Source organism: Quercus lobata, chromosome 7, assembly GCF_001633185.2.
Source record: "Quercus lobata isolate SW786 chromosome 7, ValleyOak3.0 Primary Assembly, whole genome shotgun sequence".
Classification (NCBI taxonomy): domain Eukaryota; kingdom Viridiplantae; phylum Streptophyta; class Magnoliopsida; order Fagales; family Fagaceae; genus Quercus; species Quercus lobata.
Genome location: NC_044910.1, coordinates 40,169,377 through 40,192,132, shown reverse-complemented (window position 1 = coordinate 40,192,132; position 22,756 = coordinate 40,169,377). Strand labels below are relative to the sequence as shown.

The 22,756-nt window shown below is 34.4% G+C and overlaps 1 protein-coding gene and 1 pseudogene across 1 annotated transcript; both read right to left on the bottom strand.

Moving 5' to 3' along the window:
- Positions 1 to 1,776: 1,776 nt before the first annotated feature.
- On the bottom strand, positions 1,777 to 4,155 carry LOC115952290 (UPF0481 protein At3g47200-like). Its single transcript, XM_031069391.1, has one exon. The coding sequence runs from the start codon at positions 3,330 to 3,332 to the stop codon at positions 1,986 to 1,988; it is 1,347 nt and encodes a 448-aa protein (XP_030925251.1). The 5' UTR covers positions 3,333 to 4,155; the 3' UTR covers positions 1,777 to 1,985.
- Positions 4,156 to 19,678: 15,523 nt separating this feature from the next.
- LOC115952041 lies at positions 19,679 to 20,967 on the bottom strand (annotated as a pseudogene).
- Positions 20,968 to 22,756: the final 1,789 nt, after the last annotated feature.

Sequence of the window (22,756 nt, the reverse complement as noted above, 5' to 3'; positions counted from 1 at the left end):
GTATTGACACATAGATGGCTAAGAAGGTGAGTCCACTTAGAAGCACTCTGCTTCATGGAATAGGATATTCTCTAATTACTAATTCTCATGGCTCTTCAAACCACCCATGGAACAATGAATTTTAGACTTGAATTGGAAACATCAGAAGAAATGAAGGGAGATCCATAAAGCTGGATTGTTGGGGTCATCTATAAATATATATATATATATATATATATATATATATGTATACATTTATTCTATTGAGAGTGAAAGAAGACCAGCTATTTCAAGCATATTAAAAAAAAAAAAATTTGATTATCGTCAAAACACATGAAACAAATCAAACAAAACACACCAAAAAATTTATTTGAATTTTCTCAAAAACGACCCTAGAAACCCAATCTTTACTGCCAGTCTCTTCAATCAACAATAATTCCCACAATCACAATTCAAATAAGAAATACATACCCACTTAGACAGCCATTGGTTTCTGCTTAGAGAATTTTGTAGGGGGATTTTTGGAACTATGACAAATCAATCAGAAGGGCAAAAACTTAGTACCTGATCCTGAAATCAATGGCAAAAAAAAAAAAAAAAAATCAGTGAAAAAGGAAAGACGAAAAGAAGACTGCTTAACAGGTTTTCTGAATCGCAAGGTAACAGGGTGGTGAGACCATTCTAAAACTACAATTTAATCAACTTCAAAGTAAATTAATTTGAAGTAAACAAAAGCAGATCAAATCCTAAGTCATAATTCTGACATCAAATTGGTTGAAAGCAAGCATAAATGCAGACCAACCATAGACTACCACTAAACAAATTCAAACCCATAGCTCAGTTTCCACACAAAAAAAATAAAATTGATTATCGTCAAAACACAGTACTAAACTCAGTTATAGAGTTCCAAACCCAAACTCAATCAATTACAGATACAAAGAGAAACGCAGCTAAAACTACAATTTAATCAACTCTAGAATACAAAACAGAAATCAATGAAGCTGGGGTAAAAAATCTCAGAAAGGCTAAGAAAAAAAGCTAAACTAAAAGCTAAGAAATCCAAACTAAACGAATACCATACCTTTAACCCTACTGCAAAAACTAAAATTAACAACAATTTATAGCATAATAACATATTACCAGTAAATTTTATTTATTTCAATCAACCTAAACAAATAAAGACCAATAAAATTATGGTATATAACACCAATAACCTAGAGGCCAGAGGTCAGAGGTCAGTTCGTGTTGTGTTTTTTAGGGAAAAGACGGAGAGGTTGAGAGAGAGTTGAAGAAGAAGCAGATATCTTCGATTTTGCACGAGTTCAACATTAATCAAAACCAACTATCCAAATACCTAAATTAAAGAAAATCAAACCAAATCCAAATACCTAAATCTAAGATAACAAAAATTAAAATACCTGCACTGGTAGCGGCTTTGGCGGTATATGACGGTGGTGGGAGGCTGGCACTTTTTGCCACTGAAGGAGTGAGAGAATGCCCATAGGATATGGTTTAGGGGTTTTGAGAATTGAGAGAGGCAGAGGCTAGAGAGAACGGCAAAAGAGAGAAAGGGTATAAAACCTAAAATAAAAAAGAAAAAGAAAATAGTGGTAGAATTGGGTTCCGGTTTATAAAACCTAAAATAAAAAAGGAAAATAAAATAGTGGTAGAATTGGGTTCCAGTTTTAAAAAGGTTTTATTATTATTATTATTTTTTAATATTGTGCTGATGTGGAAAATTGTGGGAGCTTCAAAAGCTTTGGTTTTATATATATATATATATATATATATATATAGATAATAATAATAAATCTAGTAATAATACACACAGAGATTAGCATTTTACATACCCCTGGCAAAATGGATCAATTACAAGAACTCAAAACTTACACAACAACTCATCAAAAAAAAAAAAAACTTACACAACAAACTTCAAAAATTTGACACTCCTACAATTCTTCGTGATCCTCTTAAAACTGCGGAGAGAAAATTAAGGTGGCTGATTATCAGTCCTTATTAGGTTTCACATAACCTATGACTGTGTAGAAAGTCTGCGCAAGCGTAAGGATTAAGAGCACAAAGGCAGCCAATGCAGAAATAAAAGACCATGGGGTGTCAAAATATGTATACTTGAAGCTCGCCCATTGTACATGCCTACTATTCCGATAATAGTGGTGCACATCCTCGAACAACTTCGACAAATAACACATATCAATATCAAAAGCCACATCCTTGCCCAGATTGTTGATGAATCGAGCAACCTCGGCCTCGTTACCAAAGTGATTATCGATTATGTTCTGGTCAGAAAGGTACTCCACGTCTCTAGAAGTGTTGACAAGGCAGTCCAAAAATGTAGCGTAAGTCGTAATGTGCTTAGAGCAACTATTGTGGCATTGCTCGAATGCCACACAGTTCATCAAGAAAGAAGTCATGAAATCATCGATTGTTATAGTGGGCATCTCAATCACACCGTGCCTGAATTTCACAACCAAGAAACTGTCTGCCTTGATTGGATTCAGCCTAATCCCCGAACGGCGTAGCTTCGAGACACAGTGGATGATATGGGTTGGAGTTTTGACTCGTTCTGCACATTCTAGCTGATCGGGTGGGAAAAAACTTGAGCGAACCATGTCAAGCAAATGCAAGCCTTTAAGATCGTGGTGACTCTCTATGATATCGTCTTGTCTTTGCATTACGTAGTTGAAGAATCGCAAAGCGAGTAAGGACAAGGATGGACCAGACTCCTCTCGAGGCAATTTTGTAACCTCAAATAAACGTTCCAAAATGAAATATGGAATTTGATTTTCAAGCCTGAGAAAGTCTCTGAAGATAAAAGGTAATATCCAGGCCATAGTGATGAGAGGGTCATCGGGATCGCACCTTATGTGATTGTCAACCTTGCGGAACAACTCCAATATAAAACAACCATCAACAACCATCATTTCTAGGAACTCATTGGAGCTGAGGTGAATGGTCTCAGAATAACACTCTCTAGCTTCTTTTTCAAGTGGGTGTATGCTTTTCAAGTAGTCCTCTAAGGTTAAACCTATAATTTTGGTCTTAGAGAGCAAAGAACCTAGGTACCTCCACTTGTGCTCCTCGATCATTTGTAGGTGAGGCTCGCCACGGTGATAGGGGCCGATGGAGACGATGTGTGGTTGATACAAGTTGCCATTGATGTCGATTAAGCTCTTGGGGACTCTGAAGATGCAACATGTTCTTTTACCTGCGGCTTTGCTTAGTAACCTTGGGTTTTGGGAGATCTTCTCGTGCATCTTGTCTAGGCGATCCTTGTTGACCTCCCAAATGTTCACTATGTGACTTGAATTTTTATCTACAGAATTGCTTCCCATCGTGGATTTTAGTTTTTTTAGATTATGGTTGTGAAGCTCAAATTGTTGTGGCTCTACTTTCTGGAAGTTTTGGGAATATAAGGGGGGGGGGGGGGGTGTACATCATGTACCATAAATGTTAGTAGAAATTGTAGAGTATGGATGGATGAAAAGGTCCCACCTTCATTAGTATTGTCAACATTGGGTCCAACTGGTTTTTGCTCTCTTTCTCTGTCTCTGTCTCTCTTATAGAGTGATTACCCTTAACAATTATTAAGATTTCTTAAGATGTGAATTTGGTTACCTATGTGTAATTGATTTAAATCAAAGTCTAGCTCCTAGGTTCCAATGTCCTCTAGCTAACCAAGATTAGATCAAACCATGGCTCACACCATAAACACGAATTTTGAAATTCAATTACGTGTGGAGAATGTATAAGGTATTCTGACAACACCCGATTGTAGTCAAAGTCTAATTTTGATTATCCTTTCACAAAGCTATGCAATGCAAGAAAAATAAAATACTAGACTCAATTTTCGAGATCCTTTCAACCATCATGCTCCTTCAGGGGTCCTAGATGAGATTTTATGCCAATTCTTAAGGTCATTTGGTTGGAGATGAAATAAGAAGAATAGAAAAGAAATGAGAGAAAATACGAGAAAAAACTAAAAATAAGTGTGTTTGGTTGGGAGAGGAGGGAGAAGGAAAAATAGTAAGGCTTAGCAATTTTCTCTCTTATCCTACCAAACTTGTTCTCTTCAAATTTGAGAAAAAATGGAAGTGAAAAGGGAAAGATGTGTTTTTGACAAATTGTCATTCCCACAACAAGAGAGTTTTTTGTCCTCTTTTATTTTATTTTATTTTTTTTTTGCTCAGCGGTGGAGCCAGGATTGTTTCCTAGAGGGGGCCAAGCTAAACATAAAAAAATTCTTAAGAAAAAAAAAACTTTTATGATCAAATAGTTGTATCTAATGTTCTTCCATGGTACTAAAATCATTTATAATTGATTCTAAATGAAATTTTTTAGCAGTGTTTTTTTTCTAAATTCACAATTAAACAATTACTTAAAATCTCATGTTTTATATTTTCGAAATCTAGGATCACATTTAAAGAAACAATATCTAATTGTTTAAGTTCACATTTTGGAGCCTTTCTAAGGTGTACAATATCTAAAGTTTCAGCATTAAGAATAGATTGTGGATTTTTTTTCACAAATTACTCAAATTTTAGCTAATTTAAAAAGAAAAAAAATTATGAATAATTAAGTATAAACTACTAAATGCAATGAGATAAAACCAAACAATAAAAAATAAAAATAAAAATCTCAAAACACTGCTATATATATACATTCACTTTGAACTGACATCATTGTTATTCATTCACGCAACAGCATAGTAAAGGGTACTCAACAACACTGTAATATACTAATACTAATATATTATTATATAAAGTTATAATAAAAAAAAAATGGTAAAGAAATTGACAGTCCCCAAAAAATATAAAAATATAAAAAACAAAAAAAAAAAAACTTGACAGTCACAATTTTTTACAGCTTTTCTCCACGATTTGAAACACAAGCAATTTCAAATTATTAAAATACAACAAAAACGTACAGTAAAGCTAGCAGTATATACCATATACACTACTTTGACTGAATCATTCACAGCATTTAAACAAAGAGAGAAAAGAGAGAGATATATACCAGGAGCTTGAAGCCGATAGATGACCACAGACTCACATCAATGCCACTGGCGGCTTACCGTAAGGGTGATGGTTTCCTTGAATTAGGTGGAGATTTTCCAGTCATTTCCGTTGAATATTCAATGTTTGATCCATCCATATATTATTCATTCAGGCTAGCTCGACTTTTAGACTGGCAGTTGTGACTATTTGTGTACAAAAAGGAAATAGAAACTGGCAGTTGTGAGAAACTGGCAGTTGTGACTATTTGTGTACAAAAAGGAAATAGAAAGCGTGCATGTGATTATGCAGTAGAAAGGTCATCTATTGTGTTAAAAAAAAAACAAAAGAAAGGTCATCCAATGCTTGTGTGAAAAGAAAGGATTTATTATAGGATATGGATAGAGTGGGGCCTTCGAGCCATTTTACAAGAGTGCTGTAAGACTGTTTAAATTCTATATTATTGAATATTGGATGGTTAAAAAATAACATATTTATAAATAAATAAAATATGTAGTTGAAATAAGAATATTATGATGGATTAATAAAAAATATACAAAATGATAGGATTTAAAATGAGAAAATTAGTTTAAAGATTAGGGTCACTATCCTATTTGACGCAAAGATGAAAAAGAGTGTGCCTTGAACGTGGTTAAGTAATATTTACCCAAAAAATAAAAAAATAAAAAATAAAAAGATGAAAAAGAGTTGATTGAAATGGTTTAGTGATATTTACAGGAAAGCCATTAATTAATGCATCACTAAAAAAAGTGTAATTTTTTTTCGAGAATATTAAGGCACAACTATAATAGACACTGTAATGTAATAAATATTCTTATAGCATAACTATTTGGTTATTTGGTTATGTTTTATTATTCCTTATGAATAGTTATTCTTCAAAATGAGGAATAACTATTCTTTATCAAAAATACTGAATCTATTCCTTCACTTTATGTAATAACTTTTTAAAAAAATTTCCTAAAAAGCCATTAGTTGTCACATCTTCAAAAGGAAAGAAAATAAATTTTCTTTGTTGTTAATTATTAGCTCTATTTTGAACACCCTAAAATAAGTGTATTTTAGGAAATTTGACTTAAAAATGATTTAATTACACATTTTTTTTATACTCTACTAAATTGTGGATGTATATTCAGAATTTTATTCCTAAATGGTCACTAAACTAATGAATGGTAATACTTATTACATTTTAACTTAATGTATTCCTTGTAATACTTATTCCTATTTCCATGTAATAATTATTACAATATACCAAACGTGCCATAAATATTTTTAACACACACAAGAAGAGGGGAGAAAGTTAAAAAAAAAAAAAAACTTATAGTAATATATATTCAAAAAGGTAAGTTGATTAAAGTTAGGAAATGTAATATATATATATATATATATGTATATATATATATATAGAAGAAGACCAAAAAGTAATATTAGTAGTAGTAAAAAAAAAAAAAAATCATTCAATTAAGGAAGTAATAGAGAATACTACTTCAAATAGAGTAGAATAGTAAAAAAAAATATTATATGTGCTCGGCCTTGCTCAAATTGTTTAGGATTCATAGTTCAACTTAAAAAATTGGGATTAAGATTAATTGTTGTTTTTGTTGTAGTAGAACGTGCCAGAATGTTTTCAAATTCTAATTAGTACAGTGAATTAAAACCTGTTATATCCTTTATACTATCTCATATTGTGCCTCATAAAATTAGACTGATCCTTTACAAAAATTAGTTTAAATAATAGATAATAGGTCAATTACAAAAAAAAAAAAAGTATATATATATATAAATAAATATAGATGGTGAATTTTATTATTAGTTCAACTATTACAATACTAAAATGTTTTGTTTTCAAATATTGGAATTGGACTATGAAAATCTTTGTGTGTATAGATATAAATAAAATAATGTGGGCAAAAAATAAAAAGTATTTAAAAGTTTATATTTTTAACTTTTTATCTATTTTATAAGATTGTTAACGAATTTAATATTTAACAATATTACGAAGTTTCATCGGCACATTCATGGATAAAAACAGACAAGATCATATCAAATTAAAGTTGAAAGCAAGTTGCAGACCTATGACAGTTTCTTCAATGCGTGTACAGGTGTACTAATTTAAAAGTCAAAACTGTCTTGTAAGCGTTGAATTTTTTTTTTTTTTTTTTTTGATGAGTAAGCGTTGAAAATTGGACTATACTTTTGTTTGCTAGAGAATTTTGGAAAATGAAGTGGGTCTTCTGAATGAATACCATAACAATACACCATCAGCTTTAGCTTTTGCTTCACATTTTTGTTTTTTCCATACTGGGCTATCTTTCCTGCATATATAATCCGAGGCCACTTCCTTATTATGACCAGAAAAATTTTGCCTGACTCGTCTTCCATTTTCCTTCAACACACAAAGTTCACCTTCATTAACTCCTACTTAGCAAAAGAATCCACCAAACCACATCTTTGAAATCCAGAGAGTTGTTACAGTATCTTCTCAACCATAGGCTACGTAGCCGTGCAAAGTCACAAAATGAATTCTGGGGTGGTTCAATTTCCTCAACCCACAAGACCAATAGGTAGCTACAATATTAGCTCTCCACAAAATATTCATGACTCGCAGTCTTTGCAAATGCCTCAACCCTCAGAACCTATTACCACATACAATATGAGCAACGAGGACCACATGGCTATGCCGCAATATTTTGATCATAGTCAAGTTCCTGTGGCACCGCCATCAACAACAGCAGAAGAAAAAGATCAACATGAAGGAAAGATACAAGAAGCTGTAGAGGAGCTATGTAGAGGCATCTTAGAGATTTATGATAGACTTCCTGTGAGTCTACAAAGCCAATTGAATTTGGATCATATCAAAGCTCCAACCAGTTTCGCAAAAGATTTGAAGACTAATTCAGGTGCAATGAGAGGTTGTCAGCAAGGATCAATGGAAGAATTAAGACACAAGCTTGAGCGCTTCAAGGTTAAGACCATACAATTGGCTGAAATCGTGAAGGAGGAACAGAAGCGGTAGTGTGAACCTCCTCAACATGGGAAAGTGCCTTGTTTGAAGAAAAATAGTCGCTGCCAATGGCAATTATTGGCTAGACAATGGCAATCAATGGTTGAGCTAAGCGATACTTGGCGATGGGTTACTTAAGAATCTGTAGTGAAGCTAGGGCGATAGAAAAGTAGCTTTAATACCATGTCAAAATAAATGAGAGAGACCACCGGGCCTAGTTGCCCAAGTGGTACCCGGTTCCTCAAGTAACCACAAGCTTGGGGGGAGCTTGGGGGTTCGATCCCCTGAATAAACAATTATCCAGCAAAAAATAAAAAAATAAAAAATAAAAAAATAAATGAGAGAGAGAGTGAGTTTAAGCAAGGAGAATTACATGATTCAGTTTCACAGCTTATTTCTCAAACGGAAAGCCCTCAGTGATTATATTTTTACGATTTTATAATTGTACTTTCTTTCGTTTCGTTGGCCAGTTTAGAAAAGTGAACTTTTTAAGAGAGCATATAATATATTGTCTTTCAAATAAGGGGGTACAAGTTTCTAAAATTACCATACTTAATTTAAACTATAATAAAAGAGAGGTATTGTATTTTTTAATAAATTATAATGAGGTAAGTTAGTAAATTTATAAATATCATATAATTGACTTTTAAAGAGAACCATTTTATAGAAAGAGTAACAAACTTGGTTGTAGTCTAAAACTATAATTTCATTTAATATATTTTTATTGAATGTGAATTTTGATAAATTTAACATTAGATTACATTTTCTTCTTATATCCTCTATGCTTGCAAAATTTTTTATAAAATAAAAAACTAATAAATATGTTATCAATAAATTATGCATAAAAAATAAATACAATAGATGACTAAGAATTTAGGACAAAGGAATATATTATTGTGGGCTAAAACTTAGGTACAGTATTTTAAATCTTGTACATTAAATTTCTTAATTAAATTTAAACACTTAGTTGCATTGACCAATAAAATAAGAATAATTTATCATTTCCAGAAATAATTAAATTTAAAAAAAAAAAAAACCTAAGTGTCTGAATTCAAATAGAGATAATGTACTGTACCTAAGTTTGACCTATTATTGTGAACCCAAAGCAGGATATGTATGGGTTGTTGATTCTAGAAAATCCCTTAATTGGACTAAAAAATTCAAGAACAATTATTGATCGAAGATATCAATATATCTAAATGTGATACACTAATACTATTGTTCAACATCTTTCTTAGAAAATTAATGTTTTAGTTCTTCTTCTTTTGTTTTGGTATTCATTTTAGCATCCCCTACTCTCACTTAATGACACCTATCATTTGCTATAGCTTGCTTTTGGAATACATGCAAATTTTAAAATGATGATTGTGGTAGTCCTTTCCCAACAACCTTGAGCTTTTGGGCCAGAACCCCCAATTTGCATGTACTCTAGGTTAGGCTTATTCCATAATGGGAGGTCCAACAAGTGTTTATTCAGGTTACTTATGGAGTTTAGATGTTACTTTGGCATCTAACTCTTTGGTTTTTGGCTCAGTCGAGATGACTACTAGGCAGCCGAGCTCCCTCCCTGAAATCCAAACATAATTGCCTTTTTCCCAGAATGTATTTCTCCTCACTACCCTCGTGTCTCTCTCCCTTCCCAGATCTTCCAACCCCTTTTTCTTACATCTCCTTCTCTATTTATACCCATCCCTCAATGGGGTCATCATGATGAGAGGATATTCTCTATGTCAGTGGATCCCTCCGTATCATATCACTAGTCAGAGGGGACCTACTTTCTACTGTTGATATGACCCTCCAGTAACTCGTGCCTGACGCTAGTTATTTCTTGGAGGGAAAATTCCCCCAAGGCTTTATCTCTTGATCATGGCATGTCCTGGGGTGCTTGGCTCATGTGTTCGGCCAACTCCACTCAGTTCGACTAGTGGGCTAAGATGCACCGAGGCTATCTGCTCAGATAGGCCGAGACTATCCAATGAGTGGAGCTGCAGTTCAGGGCCAGTTTTCTGTTCTCGATCCGCATAATAGCCCCCCACGATCCCATTTCCATATAATGGGAATGAGATTGTGGTCGTATCCTCGGTACGTAGGAGATCGTGCTTGATGTAACCGTTGCCTCTCGAGGATGCCAAATGTCAAGTAATAAATACGTCGAATTTGATAGCCTGCCATTCTTGCATGCACTGGGCCAGCTATCAGGATCAACGGTTAGGATCACCAGACCATTCAATTACCGAGGTGCGCGTGGATCAAAAGGTAGGAACGGTTGGTAATTTCATGCCCAAAGCATTAATTACTCCTTTCCTATAAATAGTGCATGGGTTTCTCTGGTTCATTTTTTCTGTTTCATTTCTCACTCTCAACTTTCATTCTAGAGTCTCCCAAGTCCTAAGCCTCCTTCTTCCCGAGAGTGTCCTCTTTCTTGAGAACACCCCCCATTCTTTGTAACTCTTCTAACCCTCCCCTTTTTTTTTTCTCCATTCCCTTTCTTTTCCATTAATGGGGTTTGCCCATTTAGTTAATACTGTGGCCGTTATAGAGGCCTTTAAGGTCAAATACAATATTCCCCAAGACATGTTCGTTAAGTACTGTCTGTAGGGGGATATAGAGGACGAGAGAATGCCGAGGGTGATTTTCGTCCCCTTAATGGCCATCCTAGAAGGTGGGGTTAGGTTCCTATTAGATCCATTGTTATTAGGAACTCTTAGGTTTTACGGGCTCAGCCTCGACCAGTGTCTTTCCGACTTTTATAGGGTGGTCGGCTGTGTTAGCCGATCAAATAGGCTCTACAACCTAAGACTCACCCACCATGACATAAATTTCCTCTATAGTTGTTGTGGCCTCAAGAACAGCTACTACCTCAAAGTCTGGGACCCCTAAATAAGGCTAATTTCATGCCTACCGGACTCTAACAAGAATTCCCAAAGGGAATTCATAAAGGTGAGTAGGAATTAGCTTGCCGACGAGCTCACTTGCCCAACTTCCCCTCGGAGGGCAGGTTGGTAACCCCAAAGCTTTATCTTTGCAATTCCCCCCCACCCCCACTCTTTTTTTATTATTTTTATTTTTATTTTTATTTTTTTTAACTTGCCAAATTTTATGATGGGTTTCTCTAACTGTTGTTTCTTGGCTTGTTATTGCAGTTTCTAAGCACACTAGGCTGAACATCAACCTTGTCGAAGTTCAGGGTCTAAATAGGATCCTATGTTCTGAGGTATTCATACACACTGACGGGTAGCTCTAATATTCAAATTATGGTTTAGTTCTAAATGTAGCTCCGATATTCACCAAAAATAATAAATGTAGCGAAAAATAAATTAGACATGGTGATTTGTTAATAAATGGAGAAAATCTCTCGCAATAAAAAAACCCCACCGGGTGATTTTAAGATCACCACTCCCAAGAATCTACTAATCAACAATCAAGCGGTTACAAGTATAAGGAATCTTACCACTACCCTGGCCTATCTCGAAATATCAACCTATAGTTGAACCTTTGCTCCAATATCCAATTGTACTTGATCTTGTAATAGCCTTCTTTCCCTTGATGCACAAATCTCCAATCTGTGACTAAACCTTTTGTACGAATCCCAATACGTGACTAACTCCACAGCAACCCTTTGATTGTTGTAGTTGATTTGCAACCACTTCACATAGAAACACCAATAAGATCTTCAATATTGGTGCTAGAGAATTTGCTTGGTTACAGAACCCAAAGGCGTATAAAAAACGCAGTAAAAACTCTTTCTTCTATAGGAGGAGGCTAGAGTTTCAAAAAGAAAACCTTATGAAGCTTTCTAGGGTTATGGTTTTCTTTCTCCACCTCCTTATTTTAATAGGAGCTTAATAGGCCTTTTAAATAGGCTCTCCTGTTCCAATTAAGTTTACACAAACCTTGGGTTTTCCTAGTCCTTTAAGGATTATACAAATCCATAAACAAATAGCCTTTTAGAACTAAATTGTTGCAGGCTATATCAAAAATCCCGTAAGCTCGATAGATCAAGTGGTATCGAGACAAGTATCGAGCTTTAATAAATCTGGATAGGTATTGATGTGGTATCGAGACTTACATATTCAGCTTTTCTTGAGCAGTTCTTGAGTAATCTTCATGTTTTCAATGTAATCACTTGTAATGATCATCTTGAAACTACTTAGATTTACTCAAATATATGTAAAGTGCATTTTGTCATAGGATATGCCAATTACATAAAAATATGAACCTAACCTGTAAAGCATCTCATGCTTCCTTGTAGCTAACCTGTAAAGCTTCTCATGCTTCTCGGAGACTTTGTACAACTTAGAGTAGGAAATGTGAATGTCATCTTGTTCATCCATCTTCTTAAATTTTGATTCCATCGGCTCTTCTTCCTCATCAATTAGTTCTACTATTTCCTTAGGAAACTCAACGATAGCTGTGAAGGCACTCACTATTCCCTCTTGATCACTGTCATCAAAGTCTGCCTCTTGTTCTGTATCGCTCAAGGTGGCAGTTAGGGCTTTGCTCTTGCCAATGGATTTGAGATATGTAGGACATTCTTGCTTCATGCGTCCATATCCTTGACATCAGTAGCACTTTGGCCCAGTAGGAACATTGTTGCTTTGACCAGCATCCTTGAATTCTCTCTTGCCTTTATCATGGGACTTGAAATGAGAAAATCCAGATTGTTTACAATCCTTGTCACTTTCCTTGACATTCGCATTCTTGATGAACTTCTTGAATTGTCTGGTGATATATGATTTGAACTTGGTGTCCTTATTTTCAAACGATTCATCATTATCGTCATTCTTGACCTTCAAAGCCATGTTCTTGCTTTTGCTACCCTTGCCAACCCTTACTAAACCTAGTTCATAGATTTGCAAATTCCCAATCAGTTCTATCAAAGGTATAGAGTCAAGATCGTTTGATTCTTCTATGGCAATGATCTTGGCATGAAATCTTTTTGGAAGAGATCTAAGAATCTTTCTAACAATCTTGAGCTCTGGAATCTGTTCTCCAAGATTAAAAGCTAAATTCACTATGTCCTTGAGCTTGACATAGAATTCATCGAATGACTCATCATCATCCATCCTTATCCTCAAAGCTGGTAGTAAGCCTTTGGATTTTGGAGTTTTTAATAACTTTTGTGCCTTCATAGGTATTCTGAAGAATAGTCCATACTTCATTTGCATTGTTAGTGGAGGAGATCTTCTTGAATTCCTAGTTGGTCACAACTCTAAACAGGACATTTAGAGCTTTGCTGTTAAAGTTTGCAGCTTTGATCTTGGCATCATCCCACAATGTTGGTGGATCTTCAGGTTTAGTTCAACCTACTTTCTCATCATCCCAGACTTTCTCATCTAAAGACTGCAAAAAGGCTCACATGCGTACTTTCCAGTATGCATAGTTAATACGATCAAATAAATGAGGAATAATAAGGGATTGCCCACAATTCATAACAACAAGGGTCAATGGATCACATGACAAAGATTAAAACCTAATAAGAGTGTACCGACTCTGATACCACTTGTTAGGTTAAGATAGCTTAACCCTGGTTAATTAATTCAATTACCCAAGTTGATTAATTAGATTAAATTGCATGCAAATCGTAGACGCACCAACAAAACACCAAAAATACTATATGCAGCAGAAAATAAATTAGACACGGTGATTTGTTAACAAATGGGGAAAACCTCTCCCAAGAACTCACTAATCAACAATTTAGCGGTTACAAGTATAAGAAATCTTACTACTGCTGTGAACTATCCCAAAATACCAACCTATAGTTGAACATTTGCTTCAATACTCAATTGGACTTGATCTTGTAGTAGAGTTCTTTCCCTTGATGCACAAATCTCCAATCTATGACTAACCATTTTGCACAAATCCCAATATGTAACTAACTCCATAGCAACTCTTTGATTGTTGTAGTTGATTTACAACAGCTTCACATGGAAACACCAATAAGATCTTCAATGTTGATGCTATAGAATTTGCTTGGTTACAGAACCCGAAGTCGTACAAGAAACGCTGCAAGAATTATTTCTTTTGTAGGAGGAGGCTAGGGTTTCAAAAAGAAAACCTTATGAAGCTCTCTAGGGTTAGGGTTTTCTTTCTCCACCTCCTTATTTAAATAGGAGTTTAATGGGTCTTTTAAATAGGCTCTCCTATTTCAATTAGGTTTACACAAACTTTGGGCTTTCCTAGTCCTATAAGGATTATACAAACCCATAAACAAATAGCCTTTTAAGATTAGAATGTTGCAAGCTATATCAAAAATCTCGTAAGTTTGATAGATCGAAAGGTATTAAGACAAGTATCAAGCTTCAATAAATCTCGATAGATCAACAGGTATCGAGGAAGTATTGAGGCCTGCAGGTTCAGTTTTTCTTGAGCAGTTCTTGAGTAATTGTCATGTCTTCAATGTAACCACTTGTAATGATCATCTTAAACCTATTTAGATTTACCCAAATACAAATAAAGTGCACTTTGTCATAGGATATGCCAATTATATAAAAATATGAATCTAACAAGTTCCTAATAAACCAAACAATAATCATTCACCTGAGACTACAGTAAGCTCAATTAGTAAAATTCCTTCTTGAAAATAAGAGATATAGGGTTCGAAACCAATATACATCGAAAATTAATTAGAATCTTGGTCTAATAATAAATAGTCAGTCCATAAGTTAAAATTCTATCTCACAAAAACATGGATATGCCAAGAGTTGTAACATCTTCGGTGATTCATTTTCGAATTTCAAGTGGGTTTAACAGGCCGCAGTTAACTACGAGAGGTATCATTGTAACAAATAAGAAATTGACCAAATGGCCAATGGTATAATATGAACACTACAAAAAACGCGGTTATAAAAACGCAGCTATAGGTCCAATTGAATAATTTTGAATTTGAGGCTGACCTATAGCCGCGTTTTGAAAAAACGCCACCATAGCTAACTTAAAACGCAGCTAAAGATAAGCTATAGCCGCGTTTTAAAAAACGCAGCTATAGGTCCGATCGAATAATTTTTTAAGGTGGACTTATAGCTGCGTTTTTCAAAAACGCAACTATAAGTAACCAGTAGCTGCGTTTTTCTTATTTTAAAACATGGCTATAGGTCTCAGCCTATAGGCACGGTTAAGAAATGCGGCTACAGGGCAGACCTTTAGCCGCAGTTACAAAAATGCGGCTATAAGCCTATTGCTGCACTGCTTAGGCCACGTTTGTAAACGCGGCTATAGGAAACGCGGCTCTACCCTATAGTCGCGTTTTTGGGGTCTATAGCCGCGTTTTTTAAACACAGCTATAGACCCTTTTTTTTGTAGTGGAAATTGATCCTTATGCATTATACATTGAATTTGCACCATCTTTTGATTCTGGCAGCATCATTAACTACATCTACATGCTACAAGTTTTGTATCATCAATACTAACTAGAGTATTCGTGACTAAGAAAATTAGGTCAATTTTCGAAAGAATCAAAGAATCTCTCTGTACAAGTTAAAATAATTGTTAGCCTCAATCCATATACATTTTCACTTAATTGGGTTCCTCCTTGACAACCCCTCCTACATATACTGTCCGAACTTTAAAACGCTCTAGCTTCCTCGATGCCCGACCAGATCGACCATAAGCAGAGGTTGAGTTGATATTCCAAACCATTTACATTGATCTAGTAGGGTTGAGAAAATTGTTGAAGCTTAGAACAATGATTTCTCGAGGAGTTTTTTTTGGTTTAAGAGTGCATAAAGTTGAAGTAATATTTGGAAATCAGCTTTGAGTTTGCGTTGAAAAAAGAATCAGGAAGTTCGTTTTTTGTTTCGGTGGCCAGCCTTGCTTTGCTATATATTTCAAAGTTCAAATGTCAGACATTTGACAAATAACTACCTGTATAAAGTGTGGACGAAGTCAGATCTTATTTGATGGATAACAATACCACAACTTAGTTTGTTTCGCCTGTTTTGAAAACATTTTTTATCAAAACTTTTTCAGGCGTTTGGTCTATTAGAAAAATAATTTAAACATAAACCACCAAAACCGGTGTTTCCAGCCACCATTGGCGGCTCTAGCCACTGTATTGGCGGTTCAACCACCAAATGAGGGGAAATGCCATGACGTATTTTTGTAAAATAATTTACTATAAATTTTTTTTAAATGTTTAACAAAATTTTACAATGAAATAAACATAAAAAAAAAAATTACTGATAATATTTTCCTGAAAACATTTTACAACGAAATGGATTTCGTTTGAAAATATTAAAATATTTTGTTAAAGCTTCCCACATATTTTGTAGAGTAATGCAACACGTTGCATTATCTTTTCAGCAATAAACTGTGATTGTAGTGATAGATAACAATATGGACCGATTACTACTATCACTTTTTTATTCATCTATCACAATTTGTTAACTTCACAAGTTTAGATTATATATATTTGCACTTTTTCATTTTCCTGAAAACATTTTACAACGAAATGGATTTCGTTTGAAAATATTAAAATTTTTTTTTAAAGCTTCCAACATATTTTGTAGAGTAATGCAACACGTTGCATTATCTTTTCAGCAATAAACTGTGATTGTAGTGATAGATAACAATATGGACCGATTACTACTATCACTTTTTTATTCATCTATCACAATTTGTTAACTTCACAAGTTTAGATTATATATATATATATATATATTTGCACTTTTTCATTCACTAATCATGATTTATCAACTCACCAAATTATATAAAGAACGTTGTGTACATAGTTTTTTTTTTTTTTTTACTAACAATGTAGCTGGGTGCACGAGTGCTTGACTGCATCAACCACATGCTTGTTGATTCAAACACCCTCCCCCTCTCCCCTTGTAATCATTTCACACTGGTCTGTTAGTGCATTTTAAAAATCATTATGAGAATCTTTCAATACAAATATTTTGACCGTCAAAACTGGGTTTGATGGTCCAACACTCCACTGTAAAAAGCCAAAAATTGAAAACCTTTTTTATTAGGGTCATATTTTATTGTAATTGGCTAATTCTTTGACAAAATGCACTTTACTTGTAATTTGATAGATCTAAGATGGGTTTAGTACTTTAAGAAACATGTTGTTCAAGTCAAGTATTAAAGACATGAAGATTGCTCCACAAAACAAGTGAAGAAAAGTTGTTCATTAAATCTCGACAGATAGCTCGACAGATGTTTGTTATCGAGACTTAATGTGAAGCTCAATAGGTAGCTTGAAAGCAACTCGATCTATCGAGATTTACGATTTTCAATTTTCCAAATTTGAAATTCAGCCCACGCTTAAGTATTTGTTTAGGGTTTCTTTTCTCATAACCCTAAACATATATAAGGCTTATTTTAAAAAACCGTCATATACAGACACAAAGACCAAGATATTTATTTTCTCTGTGTGAAGCTACTGTGTTTATATACCATAGGGTTTTGTAACCAAGTGCTTCCTGATTTTTATTGTTGATGATGAAGTGAAAAATTTTGCAGCCAACAACATTTGTTTAAGTTGCTGGAGTTAATTATGTACTGGGATCTGTGCAAAGCGTTAGTCACAAATTGAAGATTTGTGCATCAAAGGAAAGAAGGTTACAACAAGATCAAGTCCAATTGGATATTGGAGCAAAGGTTCAATTGTAGGTTAGTATTTAGGGATAGGCCAGGGTAGTTGGTAAGATTCCTTATACTTGTAACCGCTTGATTGTTGATTAGTGGATTCTTGGGAGTAGTGACCTTAAAATCACCCAGTGGGGTTTTTGCCTTGCGAGATTTTCCCCATTTGTCAACAAATCACCGTGTTTAATTTATTTTCCACTGCACTTAGTATTTTTGATGATTTGTTAGTGCCTTCACATTTTGCATGCAATTAAACTTATTTAATCAACTTGGGTAATTGAATAATTAACTGGGGTCAAGCTATCTTAACCCAACATTTTTTTAGTGTACTAAGCACATTCCATGCAATATTGATTCCATTACCTTTCCCTATGATCGCATTAAGGGGCCAAGCCACATACATTTAAGTGGGGATATATAACTATTGCCCCCACTGAGAGCATTCGCACTAAAGGTGTGAAAAGTTCTATATTGTTATTTTAGTACCAAAACCCCCAAAAAAAACCCTCTACATCAAAGCTCTCGAATGCAAAAAAAAAAAATTTGACACTCAGCTACAGTGAGCTACTATCTCTAGTTACAAGCAAAATATTGTTTTTTAATCCCTCTCAAGTGTGTTCCTCTCCTTTTTCTCTCTTTCTTCTCACACATGTATCCTCTGTTTCTCTCTTCTGTTTCTTCTCCCCTGCTATCACCCACGCCAATCACCTACACCGCCAGCCCTTTCACCCCAGCCATCTTGCCCATTGTCTTGAACCACTGAATCAAGCCTCCATGAAGCACCTAATCCATCTCTCACTTTCAGATTTTCAGATTTTCTCTCTTCTCTCACTCTCATATTTTCTCTATTCTCTCACTCTCAGATTTTCACTCTTCTTTCATTCTCTCAATTGTGTTGTGGGTTATAGTGTTTTTGGTTTGTGGATCTCAATGATTCCAATTTGTGGGTTTTGTTTTTTTGGTGTGGGTTTGTGGATTTTTTTTTCTTCCCGGTGTAGGTTTGATCGATGTGGGTTTGTTTTTTTTTTTTTTTTTCAATGTGGGTTTGTTTTGCTTTGATCGGTGTGGGTTTGTTGCGTTTGTGGTATTTTTTTTTTTTTTGGTGTGGGTTTGCTTGGTTGGTTGATCGGTGTGGGTTTTCTTTATTGGTCTGGGTTTGTTTTGCTCTAGTGGCTGGTTTTTTTTTTTTTTTTAGGTGGTGGTGGTTGGCGGTGGCTAGTGGTGGGTGTGGCCGTGGGTTTGCTTAGTTGAGGGTTGAGAAGAATGTGAACTGTTTGGACTGCTTCAAAGGAGAGAGACACTAATAGGAAGAGAGAGAAAAAGAAAAAACATAGAGAGAAAAAGAAAAAATAGAGTCTTGTTGGATGAATGGTACAGTGGGATGTTAAAATAGATAAAATAGTGTTTTGAGTTACTAAATGCTAAAAATTTTAAGATCTTTGATGTGAATGCTCTGACTGAACTTTAAAAAAAATTAAAATTAATTCAAAATATTAGCAAAATTTTGGGTACTAATTACTAATTGCATACAATAAAATAACATTAAAATAAGGTAATTTTTATAATTAATCAAATCATAAAATTATTTATCGACAACTTAGTTTTAATTTATTGTTTGCTTTTATATATATATATATATATATATATATATATATATGCAAGGGGTGGTTTTGTAGTTTAGGGTTTGCGTTCCATAGTTTTTTTATGGATTAAAATTATTGTTTTTGTGGAATTGATTTCTTAGAATATTTATTATGGGGTAAATTTATAATGAAATTACTTTTTGAGCTGAAACTATAGTTAAATGAATTGCTTGTTAACACTTTCTAATGTTTATAATTTACACATTCAAACCAACCAGAACATTCCGAAGTAATAAATAAAATCCCATACACACACTAGCATTTTATATAGACTGTCTTAACATTCCCACTTCATGCTTGCCTCTCAGCGCAAGCGTAGAGTTTACTCTTGGCAGAATTACAAAACTTTTATGCTTCTACAAATCAGTTATCCTCTAAAAAAAAAAGTGATAACTATATATGGTTTAACGTGTAGAGAGAAAAGGAGACTGTTACACCTTAGAAAGTTTCACATAATAAGTTGAGACTTCGAAATAAGTCTGCGTAGACTTAAGGAGTAAGAACACAAGGACAGCCAGTGCAGCAATAAAAGACCAGGGGGCATCAAAATACGTATACTTAAACCTCTCCCACTTTGCATGCCAACTATTCTGATAATAGTGGTGCACATAATTGAACAACTTCGACAAATAACACATATCAATGTCAAACTCAATGTCCCTCCCCAAATTGTTAAGGAATCGCGCAACCTCGGCCCATGTACAGATGGCGTACTTCAATTATATTGCGGTTATATAGATACTCCACATCCTTAGCCGTTTTGACAAGACAGTCCAAAAATGTAGCGTAAGTCGTAATGTGCTTAGAGCAACTATTGTGGCATTGCTCGAATGCCACACAATTAACCAAGAAGGATGTGGTGTAATCGTCAATTGCAATATTTGGGATCTCAATCACACCGTGCTTGAATTTCACAACCAAGAAACTGTCCGCCTCGATTGGATTTAGCCTAATCCCCAAACGGCGTAGGTTCGAGACGCTGTGGATTATATGGGTTGGTGCATTGTTGACTCGTTTTGGACATTCTTGCTGATCGGGTGGGAAAAAGCTCGAGCGAACCATGTCAAGCAAATGCAGGCCTTTGAGATCATGGTGACTCTGTATGATATCGTCGCGTCTTTGCATTATATATTTAAAGAATCGCAAAGCGAGCAAGGACAAGGATGGACCAGACTCCTCGTCAGGCAATCTTGTTACCTAAACAATTTTTCCAAAATGAAATATGGAATTTGATTTTCAAGTCGGAGAAAGTCTCTGAAGATAAACGGTAAAATCCAGGCCACCTTGAAGATAAGGTCATTGGGATCACGCCTTTTTGGGATCGTCAACCTTGCAGAACAACTCCAGTATAAAACATCCATCAACAACAATTATTTCTACGAACTCATTAATTGGAGCTGAGGTTGATGGTCTCAGAATAACACTCTCTGGCTTCTGTTTCAAATGGGCGTATGCTTTTCACGTAGTGGTCTATGGTTTTAAGTTTGTCTATGGTTTGTGTCCTATTGAGCAAGGAAACGAGGTACCGCCACTTGTGCTCCTCGATCATCTGGAAGTGAGGCTTGCCACGATGGTAGGGACCAATGGAGACGGAGTTGGGTTCATAAAAGTGGTCATTGATATCAACTAGTCTCTTGGGGACTCTGAATATGCTCCATGTTCTTTTGCCTGCGGCGCCTTTGCATAGTAACGGTGGGTTCTGGGAGATCTTGTCGTACATTGTGTCTAAGCGATCCTCAAATTGTCACTACGGGCATGGCGCTTATGCCTGAGAATTGCTTCCCATCATTGTGGATGTTAGACTTTTTGATTTAAGGAAAATTCTTGGACTACAACAAATTCTACATTTATTTTCACAACTATTAATATGGCTGATTGTAAGTAATGAAAAAAGAAAAAAAGAAAAAAAGAAAGAGTCTATTTTCACAACTATTAATGTGGCTGATTGTAAGTAATGAAAAAAAAAAAAGAGGTAATTAGTTTATGTGTAAGTACAATTTATAAGATAGTTGTAAAAATAAATATAGAATTAGTCGTGGAGGTCTTAGAAATAGAATTATAAGATATGGATGGAGGAAATTCATTTGGCAGGTGAGGTTTCTTCTCCGGCATTTTGGTTTGATAGTTAGGCATAAATGAGAAGATCCCCACCTTCATTACTGTTGTCCACATTGGGTCCAATCTGTCTGATGACAAAGTCTTGATTTTTCTCTATTTGGTTTCTCTCTATAGAGAGTGCTACCTAATTCATTTATGCTAACCGTACTGGGGCAGGGGGCGGGGTTGTGATCGCATATTGAGAGGGAATAAAGTATATGGTGTCGCCAAATTTCTTTAGGTGTTATTGTCACCTATGTGTAATTGGTTTAATCTAAAGTCTAATTCTTAAAGAACAAACCAAGCAACGAAAATACAAGTTTTCCTTGAAATTTTAAAATATTTTACTCGGAAATAAATGGAACCTTAATTTTTTGCTTACTAGACTATTAATAAAGGGATATTTTCGCATTTGAGGCTCCTAAATGGCAACAAGAAAAAAAATTGTTATCCCATATGTGTCCATTTTCATAAATGAAAGTTTTTATTCTATAATTATTGGGAGTTATAAGAAATATTAGAGATTTTATACTGTGAAGTAAAGTAAACAAAAAAAAAAAAAAAAAAAAAAAGGGAATTTGACTCTTTTTATGGATCACAACCAAAAATAGGAAAACGAATAAGTTGTACAGAATATGTTTTCTAGAAATGAGACAATTAAAAAAATCAAAACAAACAGTTAGCACATTGGAGAAATAATTAAGATTGTATGAATTGGAAAAATGTTTGGGACACTAATAAAATTGTTCTCAAAAGTTTTTAACAGGGTAGCATCATTTTCAAGGATAAGTAGGGTTGAAATTTCCCCTCTTCACTCCTGATTTGCTTAATGAACGATATATTTCGGTACTAGTCAATACCTGTGTACCGTTTCAAGTTTACCATTATTTTTTATATTTATAAATATAAATATATATATATATATATATGTGTGTGTGTGTATTATAATAAATATAAAAGTTTACCATAAAACATTACCTCAATTCAAAACAAATTATTCATGGTTTTAGACTTTAGTATCAATTAAAAGAAAAAAAAAAAAAATATATATATATATATATATATAATAGAAAGCTTAATTGTTCATTGCATGTTAAGAAAATAAATAATATTAATAAGTTAATGAAAATAAGTTACTATTCTGCCCTTACAAAAAAATTAAAAAACAAAAAAAAAAAAAAAAAGCTTTTTTTTTTATACCGGCCGGTACACCTGATACTGGTCGATACATCACGGAGAACCAAATGCTCCTTAGAGTAGCCGTTAACTGTAATTCGCTGTTGGGAGCTTAATGTTCTTATTTCTCTGCCAAAAGAATAAATGAACTTCGAAAGTCGAAACCAAAAAAAAAAAAAAAGTCATCCTATATGTATAGTCTCGCTAGACTCTAGCGTGTGTTGATGAGGAGGTTC

Excerpts from the sequence above, each read along its gene's own strand:
- LOC115952290 (XM_031069391.1), bottom strand. The coding sequence starts at position 3,332 with ATGGGAAGCAATTCTGTAGATAAAAATTCAAGTCACATAGTGAACATT.